The sequence below is a fragment of the Panthera tigris genome, chromosome B4 (genome assembly GCF_018350195.1).
Source record: "Panthera tigris isolate Pti1 chromosome B4, P.tigris_Pti1_mat1.1, whole genome shotgun sequence".
NCBI classification, from domain to species: Eukaryota; Metazoa; Chordata; class Mammalia; order Carnivora; family Felidae; genus Panthera; species Panthera tigris.
In genome coordinates this window covers 26,129,841-26,142,409 of record NC_056666.1, presented here as the reverse complement: position 1 = coordinate 26,142,409, position 12,569 = coordinate 26,129,841, and the positions used below count along the sequence as shown (strand labels likewise).

General features: G+C 46.6%; 1 protein-coding gene across 1 annotated transcript; it reads right to left on the bottom strand.

The window, feature by feature from the left end:
• Nucleotides 1–5,850: 5,850 nt before the first annotated feature.
• BAMBI (BMP and activin membrane bound inhibitor) lies at nucleotides 5,851–11,967 on the bottom strand. Its single transcript, XM_042991312.1, has 3 exons — nucleotides 11,889–11,967; nucleotides 8,361–8,648; nucleotides 5,851–7,907 (listed from the first exon to the last, which is right to left on the bottom strand). Exons 1-3 carry the CDS (start codon nucleotides 11,962–11,964, stop codon nucleotides 7,489–7,491), a joined length of 783 nt encoding a protein of 260 aa, XP_042847246.1. The 5' UTR covers nucleotides 11,965–11,967; the 3' UTR covers nucleotides 5,851–7,488.
• Nucleotides 11,968–12,569: the final 602 nt, after the last annotated feature.

Sequence of the window (12,569 nt, the reverse complement as noted above, 5' to 3'; positions counted from 1 at the left end):
TCTGGGTCAGTCTGGGGACCAGCAGTGCACTTCCGCCCCTGAAGCCCAACCTGAGTTAATGACAATGCTGGGGCCCTGCTGGACCTAATTCAATGCTGAGAGCCATGAAAAAAAGAGCTCCATAAATCTTCTGCCCACGAAGAAAAGGTCGGGCTTCCCGCTTTGGGATAAACAAATTCAGCATTTCAAAGCAACCTGTTAGCTACTCACCACAATTTGCATACAAATGCCAACAAACAACCTCCCATTGTTAAAACAAGCCGCTTAAGGCGGTCGGACTTTATTGCCCACCAATAGCGTTTGTCACAATCCAGGAGGGCCTTGCAAGATTTACCTCCTAACCTGCTTCACAATCAAGTGTCAGGCTGGGAAATGACCCTTGACATTTAGCAATCCCGGATGGACAGACAATCCCCCCTCCCTTCACCCCCCCACCTTAGTCTCCAAGCAGCACCACCTCCAGGCTATGTCAGCCTGTGAATTCGGTAGCCAGAAGCGAAGAATCCCAGGGGAAAACGAGCTCCAGCGCGATCAGTGCTGCCCCGGATTTTGCACAGAGAATAGGTACGTTTCCTCTTTCCTGCCAAACAGTTTGCGTTTGAATGTTGACAACACTGCTGCTTTTAAAGAAATGGGGCTGCTCTTTTCCACACTTTATTCATATTTTTTTTTAAGGTTGGTAAGGAAGAATACATTTTTTAGATGTTTTGTATTTATTTTTGAAAGAGAGCGCACGCGAGCATGCAAGGGGGAGGGGCGGGGGGGGGGGGGTGAACAGAGGATCCAAAGCCGGCTCCACGTTGCTGACAGCCCCAAGCCCAATGCAGGGCCTGAACTCACGAACTGTGAGATCATGACCTGAGCTGAAGTCGGCCTCTCAGCGGACTGAGCCACCCAGGCACCCCATACTGGTATTTTTAACACACGCTACCGGAAGCCTGTTGACGGTTTGATCCAGCGCTCGTAGAAAATATAAATGTATGTTTATACATTATTATATAAATATAAATATAAATAATATAAATATAAAATACTTTTAATAAATAAAAGGCTTATGGGAAACTAGAAACAATAGTTAGGAAGTCATGATCATCCCCCCCTCCCCACGCACACGTTTTTTAACTTGCACTTCATTATTTAAAGTTACCTACGCAATAAGTAATTTTCTTGAGAGAACACTGATAATCAAAGAAACATATATAAAGGCTCAACTATAAAAGTACAAATGGATGCATAAGAGCCATTTGGATTTTGAAGTAAAAGGTAATCCTTTAATGAAGATGCTAGGTGTGTGGAGAGGGGTGGGTAATGTGTAACTAACCTTTGGTGTGACCTTGAATGCAGGACGCAGCAAGATATTTGTTGCTTTTATTATAGCCTCTGGTGAGAGGTTCAGTTCCGGAGGAGAAAAAAGGATCCGCCCAAGTTACCCCTGTGTGGCTGGGACAAGCAGGTTGAAGATGAAATAGCTTGCGGATTTCAGGTTCTTCACCTATTGGCCCAACAAAACTCTCAGCGGCTTATTTTTTTTAATTCCTTGGAGAAACACCGTGTGATGACAACTTTGGATACTTCGGAATACCTAGAATGAAAGTACAATTCTTAGCTTGATGGAGAATAAGGATATGCTTCTAGGTGAAAAGTAGTATCCTTAAATCAGCTTGGAGATGGGCACCAAGTTTAAAAGGTGGGGATGCATTTGACCTTAGCAATGCTTCATTAATTTTCAGATCCATTTCAATTGCTTCTCCTTAACTCCCTTCATGAGCAACTTGTTTTCCTTTGGACTTCCCATACGACATTGTAACTCTTTAACACAATAGTTCAGGAGTGCCTGGGTGGCTCAGTGGGTTAAGCATCTGACTCTTGATTTCTGCATAGGTCATGGCTCAGGTCATGAGCTCACCCTTCGTGAGTTCAAGCCCCACATGGGACTCGTCACTGACAACATGGAGCTGGTTCGGGATTCTCTTCTCTCCCTCTTTCTCTACCCCTCCCCTGCTCGTGTGCTCATGCTCTCTCTCCCCCTCTCTCTCTCTCTCAAAATAAGCATTTTTAAAAATATTTTTAAAAATTAAACGATAGTTGAAAGAGTGGGGAAACCAAAGAGAAAGACAGTTGTTTATTTACTGACAGCCTGGATTCAGATGCTTACTGCAAGACATCTCATTCTCCCTTCACTTCATTCTCTCCTTGGATCACAGCAATTTACAAAGGCTATTGGTCTCCAGCCCCTCCCCACTGGGAGCTCACAGTTTAATCCCCAAATCCGGGTGAGAAATACCCCATTTATCGAGGCAACTGTGAGTGAAAGTCTTGGGTATCAAAATCACATCCACTAAATGTAGTAAAAAAAAAAAAAGGAAAGAAAGAAAAGAAATGCCTCGGCGTGGACTCCCAACACTGGAAAAGTAAGAGACTGCTTTTAGAAGTGTGGTGTTTTTCCACTGTCCTCATCAGTTCCCCAGGGAAATTCCAAGGGGAAGAGACCAGGGATAAAGAGCTTTCTGTATTTCTCTTGGTTTTAACTGCTAAAACAATTTTTGTTCCATTAGGTTTGTAATATGAGAGCTTTCACAGTGAATTTACACAACAGCCTCTGACTTTATTAATTCATCACAACGAACTTAGTCTTCACGTGTCTAAAACAAATTGCTGACTTCCCACAAATTCCAACATCTGCTTACACACTGCCTTGAAAACTCGTTCAATGGAAAATGAGTCCAGGATTTCAAAGACTGTTCAGCTAGCATGGCACATATGTATACATGCTATATACATACGTGTATTTATATACATATAAACAGTTATCAACTCCGCTCTTCAGGATTCTGCTCAGGGTAATCCAACATCAGTCTGATCTGCAAGATACAGGCTGCTAAACGCAATCTGAAATAGCCTCCAACAGGCCGGCTGGCTACTAGCTACACTAGATGGAAGGAATCTCCTAGAAGTCTTGAGGAATGATGGATGGATGCCTTGAGATATTGTGTAATTGCTTATCCAAAGTGTCTCCCAGGATAGCTCATCAATGCCTTTCCTGGAATCCCTTTTAATATTCATAGAATGGCGAAAGTTTGTAGAAATATGGCTGGCAGGCCTCCCCCATAATACATACTTTGAAACTCTCCAAAGCAGATCCATTGGAAAATCGCCACTATCCTGCAAGCAGTATGCCCCTAGCTGGCTACCCCCGTCTCCGACACCTCCCCAGGTCTATCTCCAAATTTCCAGAATGGCAGACAGGTGAATTACGCCATCACACCCCAAAATGGGCTACAGCATTAGTCGACTAGCCAGGACATGTTCAGGGTCGAAAACTGTACTCCAAAGAAAGAGTTGTCAAATTTTGAAAGCGCGTTTAATTTTGTTACTTCATTGGATCTCAAATTCTCAGATCAATTCTTAAATCAGCCGAGTGAGGACAACATTGACAGAATGACGAGAGGGAAGAAGAGTGAGTTGGTGTCTAAAACAGTCCTTTTTTCCATTACACTTGTGACCCACAGAGTCACTGACTAAATTAATTTCATCTAGGGAAATGAACTGGATTTTTCGCTAACTAGGACACCCTTCCCCACCCCACACCCCGCCCCCCACAACCCCAAATAGGTACATAAAACCAAAATGTTATCAGTAGCCACTAGATTAACCCAAAAGGAAACAATTATATATCTCATTAGTAGATGAGAGGCTAAAAGCAATAAATTAAAAACAAATATTAAAAATGCTATATGCATTCTGCAGTTCAGCTCGAGTATGCACGATCCGAAATACTACAGTCAGGTAAATAGCCACTGGAAAGGCAATAGCTCTCAAATTTTGAGGAATATTCTGTTGGGCCACTCTGGTTCACCCAAGACCCTCATGTATATTAATAGAAATAACGACTATACCTCCATACAATAATCTTATAGAGATTATCGCCCCCATTTTATGGGTAACAAAACTGAGTACTCAGAGAGCTTAAGTAATTTGCCCAAGTTCACACAGCTGGTAGAGACAATGGCAGCATTGGAACCCAGGCTGTGAGACTCCAAAGTGCACTTGACCATTACTATCCTGTATGAGTTGGGCCTCATCGTTCCGTGTAACTTTCAGAGGCTTAACGTTATTCGGGCGGAGACAGAGAAGAGGACCAATTAGAGGTTATAAGGAAAAAAATCTGTCCTGGCCCCAAAAAGGCTAGTTCCAGACTCATGATACTAGATGTCACTGCTTTCAAGCTTTTAGCCTATAATCAACCCATATTGAAACCAGATTTACGAGCTCTTCAGAGGAGAGCTTTGTGATTTTCTAAAGCAGACATGTTTGGTATTTTAGAAGGTCAAACCCCCTATGGTGCCGTGTTTTTAATAAAATCAGTTCAGCAGAAATTAGAGACACCCCAGTCAATTTCTAGGAAGCCTCTGAACCATTCAAAATAAGGGGGAGGGGGGGAAGAACATAAAAGACATAACTGCGTACAGACCCATTTTTTCCAAAGGGGTAGAACGTAAGGGGTGTAGATATAGAAACATCATGGCAAATTTGGTCCCATTTGTCTCCGGTTTGGGCAAATTTCCACTTGGAAAAAATATTACTTTTGGGGGGAGTTCTATGTCAATATTAAACAAGGGCTGATCCTGGTCAGCCCGGCCTTGTACTGTCACCTCAGAGTAACAGTAAACATCTCTATGAGGGAAAAACCAACAAACCAGTCATCACCTTTCTTACATCACCGAATCAGGTAGGTAGTTATTTCATGAAGGGCCCTTTATCTCCGCGCTTGGCAACTTCCACCCTCTCAGAGGAAAGCAAAAGGAGCGCCTATATTTAGTTCTTGGTAAAAATCAAAGTTGAGAAACCTGTAATATTTTCGTCGAAAGGCTAAGTTCTGCCCAGATCTGACTTTTAAGACTGGTGGCTAGGGCATGTGCGAATACAAGTGAATAAATATCTCATTTAGTATTTATGAATACTAACCATGAAGGGGAAAGGGCTCGTAATGAGGAAGAGACACAAGGCCAGTCTCTTATGCGGCTAGCACCTTAGCACCTGGGACACCCAGTCTGCCCACGAGGGCGGGGGGGCCACAGGGCCACCACCCCACTGAACGGGGAGGTGTCAACCGCCTCGTGAGTTTCCAGAAGGAACAAGAGGCAGCGAACACAGAACACGGAAGTGGAGACATTCGACGTTCACCTTCCGCAAAATGTGATCGCAGCACCCGCCGAGACCCAGGCCCTTCCTGGAGGATGGAGTTTCCTGGTTTCCGAGTGTTTCAAAACAGAAGACTATTTTTTATTCTTTTTTTTAAAGATTTATTTCTGAGTAATCTCTACACCCAATGCCCGCAACCCCGAGATCCGGAATCGTATGCCCTACCAACTAAGCCAGCCAGGCACCCCCAACACAGGAGTTGAAATCCTTCGTTGCCTTATTTAAGGAATTGCCAAGTTCCTGGTTAACTGGTATTTGGAAGAAATGAGGTGAATAGAGAATAACAGCAGGGCCAGCAGGGGAAAACTAACTACACAGAGCTAATACAAACACTGCCTACCCGGAAGAATCGCCGAGCTCGTAGGATGCTGTGCATGAAAGGAGAATGGCAAAGGAGCGGGAAGTCTTCATTTTCAAGCTGCGAAGCTCCTGTAATTTGATCTGGAGTACAAGTGCAGGTGAGGGTAGAAACCCCAACGACTGGCAACTTCAGTGAAGTCTCTTCCCTAGACAGGTGTGCATAGTTAGGCCCCACAATTCTGTGGCTCCCTCAAGAAGTGCCACTCCTAAAACTTAACCCATTTTATAAACTGTAAACCACGCGTGCAAGAACCGTAATTCTCAAAAAGCACAATACGAATGCTGTCATTTATTAAAATGTGTATTTATTCCATAGCCTACTTTGTATGGGGCTGTGGTCTACCAATTATTAAATAATCTAGGTTACTGTTTTTAGACTAGTCATTGCAACTCAGATTCTTCCATGAACGTGGCTACTGCATCTGTCTTCAGGGATCCAAATTATGCTGATCATAAAATATTCCCCCAAATACGCACACACGCAAAGAATCCCTTAACACTTATCAAAGACAACCCCATACTCAAATATGCAGACTATAGGTTAATTTTTAGCAGAAGTTTCAAATATACAAAAGAATCGAGGGGAAAAAAAAAATCCTATGTGGCAAATTCTTCTCACGTGTAAGATAACAAAGACCTATTTGGGGGAAAAATATGCAAATGCAGCATGGGTTTAAATTCAGCCTGAGAAGTGTTGCCAGACAGAAAAGTCCAGCAGGAATGGAAACACAGTCTATCAGTGGCTGAAGTCAATGTCAGGGGCAGGGGGTCCCAGTGGTACTGTGTGTTCTTTAAATCTCAATTGATACAAATAACGTTCACTGTTGAAACCCTTTCTAAACATTGAGAGGTAAAAAAAAAAAACAAAAAACAAGTTAGCGTAACACTGTGTTGAAGGAAGGTTTGCAAACTAGGAGCATGATACAATCAAGTTTGGCTAATTTGGGGTCCACAATATTTAACGTGATTTGACACAAAGTTAACCGATAAATTAATCAACAGCAAAAGGAGACAATGACTAACTTGGACTAGGAGAAGAAGTTTCCTTTAGTGGGTTTGGTCTGGCTTTCCTTTTGGGGTTGGAGGTAGACACATTTTAAAAAGAAGCATTCCAGAGCATCTGGAGTAAGCTGAGAAATATTACCTTTGCTAAGGCAACTCCAGATACTGATCCATCTTATCTGACCTGGTATAAGTAAGTCTAAGATTTCTCGCAGATGAAACCTAAAAACCAGAACTGTCCTAACAAAAAACGGGGGGCGGGGGGGGGGGGGGGGGTGAGACACTGAACGATGGGCAGTACACATTTGGAAATTTTCCACGCTGTGAGAAGATTACAAATACACAAGGAAGAATGAACAAGATCTTGGTCTTGTTTCAAAACAAAAAAAACAAAACAAAGCAAAACAAAAGTCAAGCCCAATCCTAGAGTGGAGACCTTATCAGAATCAGCAACAGTAGAATCAACAACAGATCTTCGTTTGTGGAATGAACGTGTCGTTTCTTACACTTCCCACTTAGTTTGTTTTTAATTTATGACAAGACACGGCTAAATTTCAGACAAAAAATATAGATATATTTTTTAAATCTTTACAATAAATCAGGACGTCGGAGCTGACACAGAGCACATGTCAGTTTATTTAGGTGCTCGATTCCAGCTCGCGCAGATGCAAATAACCCTGGTAACAGTTGAGTGCACAGTCCTCTCTTTGCTTTTTCTAATTTTAAAGCAAAGAATACATCTGACTGCCTTCAAGTCTGTGCAAATAATCCTTCAGAAGAAATATCCAAGATTCTGTCCGCAGAGGTCGTTTGGTCTCTCCCAGATGATGACGTGAGTTTGTTTTTCTTCAGATAAAGTGCTCCTGTCCAGCAGAACTCAAGGCCTTCAAAGCGTCCGAGAACTTGGGTGCGGATGAGGCCCTGTCATACGAACTCCAGCTTCCCGTGCCCGCTGTACATGCCCCAGTGAACGAGCGAGAGGATCTTGTCGTTGCTGAGGTCCGCCTGCCTCAGTTTGTCACAGGTCAGGCAGCAATTCTCGTGCCCGCTCACGGGCACCATGCATTCCAAGTCCAACTTTGCCACCTGCCCCTTTTTGGAATGGTGTCCGTGAAAGCTGTAATGCAAACGCGACAGCATCTGCTGCCGCTGGTCCTGCAGTCTCTTGTTCTCGCTTCGAAGCATCCTCAAGGCTAACATGATAAGCAACACTAAAATCAGGCCGCCGGCGATGGGAACAGCGATCACCGCTGCCCGGAACCACAACTCTTTGGAAGAGGTCAGCTCCTGCACTTTGGTGATGAGGTTCCTGCTCCCGTCGTGCCGATACCGGTTTCCTGGTCCTGAGGGAGTACAAGGAACGAGGAGACTGTGTTAACCCCTCCTGTGGACTGGACACTTATGATCATCTATCCGTCTGGCACGACGCACCCCATCTAAAAGAAGCTTACAGTGACCTCGGCAACTTTCAGAAAATGAATGTTGCAAACACGATGCCCAGAGGCTTATAAAAAAACAGGTGTTTAGAGACTGTCGTTACTGAAGAGCAATGGTCTTCTGAGGTCTTGAACGTGTAGAAAAACCAGGCAAAGCCCATCGTGTAGACAGACATCTAATGCTCAGGCAGACATAAAAGCGACTCAACAGAGATGCATCTTTGCACCCAGCCATGCCTCTCCCTCCGGTGTCTCTAATTACATTCACAGCAAAATCAACAGCAGCAGGCACACCAAGTCGCGGCTGCCACAAGCCCGTAGATCAGGCAAGCGTTCTGGTTAGAAAGGGCTTCCACCTACCTGAGGCCTCCCCCTTGGGAGGAGCCAGGACGTCCTGCAGCCCTCTGTAATTGCACATATCTTCATGACAGCATCCCAGCGTGGGCATGGTGGTGCCAGAGTGGTTCCGTGCCTGTTTGGCTTGGCAGACGTCCGCTGTGCTCGCGAGAGAGTCCAGGCAGCCATGGGTGAGCGGGGAATTTGTGTTCTGGGGATCGAGAAGTCTAGAGAAGCAGGCGCTCAGCTCAGATTTACACATATAGCCAGTGGCCACACAGTGGGCAGCATCACAATAGCATCTGATTTCACCTGAAAACAAGGAGAAATTGCGTCACACTCCTTCAGGGGGCAGATAATGCATCCCCCTAAGCAACTGCTAAATCGCCAAGATCAAAGGCACTAACTTTTAGAATATTCAGCTGAGCGCCTACAATGGCAGTCCCCGGTAGACTGGAAAAGCCCTAGGTGCTTAAGTTTCAATCCAGTTCAATGTAATTTTAGAAATGTATTAATCCCAATTGCAGAGTATCAGAGTTCAGCCACGTCTGATGAGTTAGCAAGGAATTAAAAATACTACTGTTGGTTTTGAAGGAAAACAATCATCACGATAATTTCTACCGTAAGGTAAATTACACTGTTTATTCATCTTAATCCTACGTGACCATACAACATAAAAATGCTAGGCTTTTTGATTTTGTCAGTATAAATATTTGATCGGAACTACTGAATTGTTTACTACCTTAAAGGGCTGTGCCAAGATTTAAGAGCTTTAGCTAACACCTTATAAAGTTATTAACTAGAAACACAACAATCTAGAAATTGCTCCGGTCAGGAGGTTTTAAAACTATGAAACTGGGCAGCTATTTGCAACCTCTCTAGAAAAGGCAAACTTTGCCTATAAAGATCTTTTCATGCAGAGGAGCTTTTAGTCAGTATATTGTAAAACAGGAACTAGGCAGTTTACAATTAGTGGTTTGCTTGCCAAAGTCAATTTCTTTCAGCCCAAATGGAAAGTCATAAAACTGGGGGCGGAGGGGGGGGGGAGAGCGGGAGGAGGGGTGGCGGGTATTAAAAAAAAAAAAAAAAAAAGGCAAAGCTAACTTCTCCGCCCCTTAACTCCCCAGTTTTACATGTAATTCAACATGGGATCTAAAAGGGGAAACGTTGAAACTGAAAATCCTCCCCTGGTTGAATGAAAAATCCTTAAGGAAACCTCAAATTTTTCTCCAGGAAGTGATTAAAAGTTTCCTTTATAAAACTTATTTGGGGAGTTGCAAGTCACTAGTAACATTTTGCTGCATGCGCGCCCTGAGGCTTTTAGCATCAATTTCTAGTTGAAATAATCTGGGTCTCCGAGCTATCCCTAATACCATAGCTGACAGTGGACTCAGGTCACTGTCGTATGCCACAACTAAAGCTACTAGAACGGAACTCAGTTAGGCACACTACCCCTTCCCGGCTTCCCAATCTGAAGTTCTGTCTAGTTACTGAAACCTGTGCTCTGAAATTAAACACCAGGGACTGTGGCTTTATAGACCTCTTCCTACCCTCTCCTTTCTTCCTCCTCCTCTCCCTGAATGCGAATGCCTGAGTAAGGTGTCTCATTTAATTATCTGTCCAGATTCCAGGCCACCGTATGGTGTGCTCAGTTTTCACCAGAGGCTGCTAATGCTTCGGTTCTTAAAAAAAAAAACACAAAAAAACAAAAAAACAAAACCTGCCAGCTAAACACAGATCTTTGGCAATGGGGAGTTTTTAAACCGTCCAAAGCTGGAGGTCTTTCTCCTATCCTAAATCTGCGCTCCCTGTCCCGGGTCTGGGCCCAAGTCCCTTACCGGGGAAGACCTTGGGGCTGGAAACCCGCTTTGGCTGGGTTTTTGTCTCCTCTTTCCAATCTTGATGTTTTGCATAAAGGTCACCACTCCTAGGTGGGGAGGACTACATATCCCTAGTCTAACAAATTCCATGTATAGATTTAAAGTAGAAATAAAACAGATGAAAAGTCCATTCTGATCCTATTCACCTCACTCCTAACACAGAAAAAGAAAAAAAAAAAGTTAAATGTTTATGAGAGCCTATTTAAAATGCTATATTTGCCATGACCTAAAACAGTCTAATAAAATTTTGACAGGTAACTACGAAAGTTCTAACAACTTTTTTTTTTTAATTGGAGCCACATTTGAACAAGTTGAATGGACTTTTGTATTACTGTATTAAAACTATATTTCTGTCGTTTCATAAAGTTTCTTCCTGTGGCATGCGAAAGGCCCAAAAAGGGGACTGGTATTTGAAAACAGTGAACAATGCTCTTCTGTTCCCCCCCCTTTCTTGTTACTGTATGTAGTGATTACACAAAAATGTCTGCTTTAGTCAAGATGGCTACAGGAGAGACTGCTGGCTTCTTTTAAAGCTTTTGAAGTCCGCAGCAGTCAGAAATCTCTGATCCCCTAATTATATCATTATCAGGCACATAGTTTCGGTATCTGTGACTTCATGTCAGCCTCAGTCCCTCCCTGTTCTGCCGGCCTTTGATAGGGCCAGGAGGCTCCCCTCTGCAGGCTACCAGGGCTGTTATTTAGGGTTAATTACACCCTTCCTTCCAAAATAAATAAATACTGTAGCACATCATCCTTGCTGGGCTAGCTTATCCTTTAACCTCATGCCTGCTACATGGCAATTAGAGAAGGGGGGTGGTGCAAAAGCGAAATAACGCTTCCCAGTTAAAAAAAAAAAAATTATCTGTTCACACAACTATTCATGGAGTTGGGGAGGGGGGAGGTGAGGGGAGGGTAACGCTGAAATCTAGGAGTTCTGGTTATTTCGACCTGAAAGGCGAAAGCCTGCAGGGGGAAATAAAGACCCTGACCTGTGCCTCTTTTTCTTTCTTTTCTTTTGTTTTCTCTTTCTTTTTTTGGTAGTGTGTAAAATACGAGGTGAGCGGTAAGTGGGACCGCTGACAGAGCCTACTCGTCCCAGCCACCGCGAAGCCACACAGCACACACTCCTGCACAGAGACACACACTTCGAGCACCTACTCTCGCACAGGGAGTCACGCACACTCGCTGGCTCACAAAGACACTCACACACACAAAGCCACAGTGGCGGACAGGGCCGCACGTGGAGACGTGCGGGGACACCCCCACACTCCAGCGCGGTGCCGCCCGGCCGCCCCCGCCCTCGCCCTCGGGGTGCGCAGGGAGGCGGCGGCCCAGCGCACTCCACCGCCCCGCTCCCCGGCTGCAGACGTTCAGAAGTTCGCTACGGACGGACTTCCAAAAACATTGTGACAAGCACTTGCCCTGAGGTCTGACTCCACCTCCACGCGCCGCGCCCGGGACACCCGAGGGGGCGGCCGCGAAGCCACCGCCGCGACTTCTAAGAACAGGCAACTTGTCGCGACCTGCGGGCTCCAGCGCGGGAGGAAACCTCGCCCGCCGCTAACAAAGCCTTGGCAGCCGCCTTCAAAGGCCCGCGGCGGCGGCCGCCCCGGGACCCCCGCGCGCCCCTCCCCGGGGAGCCCGCGCCCCGGGCCGGCCGGCGGGCACCCACCTTTGGTGAGCAGCACGGCCATGGCGCAGAGTTCGAGCTGCAGCCAGATGAAGATGTAGCTGGAATGGCGATCCATTGACGCCCCCCACGGCCGCGGCGCCCCCGCCGGCTCCCGGAGCCGCGGCGCAACTGCAGCCTACGACTCCCGGAGCGCGCAGTGCATGGGTGCTGCCCGGGGCGGCGGGCGCCGTCAGCGACAGGGCGAGGGCCCCGGCCGCGGCCGGAGCATGGAGCGCGGCTTGAGGGGCGCGGAGGAGCCCAGACGACTTTCGCGACTCGACTCCGCAGCCAGCGACTCCTCCGCTCCGCTCGGCGCTGCACTCCCGCGTGAGCTACCGGCCTCGATCCGCGTTGGCCGGGCACTCCGCGAGGGGAGAAGCTCCCCGAGCGCACGAAGAGACCGCCAGCCGCGAGCTCCAGCCTGCGCCCGCCTCAGCCGGCCCGGATCCGCGCCGTAAATAGCGCCCCGCGCCGGGAGCCGGCCAGACACCGCCCCGCCCCCGGCCCCGCCCCGGCAGCGCCAGCGCCGTCCGATTGGCCGCCAGGCTCCAGTCAATCATCCCCGCGGCGAGGAGGCGGGCCCAGAGGGGGGTCAGGAGGGACCTGCCCCGCGGCTCCTGGCGGCGCCGGCGTCTAGGGCCGCGGGCTGGGAGGCTGCCGTCTCCCGCGCTCCCCCTCGCG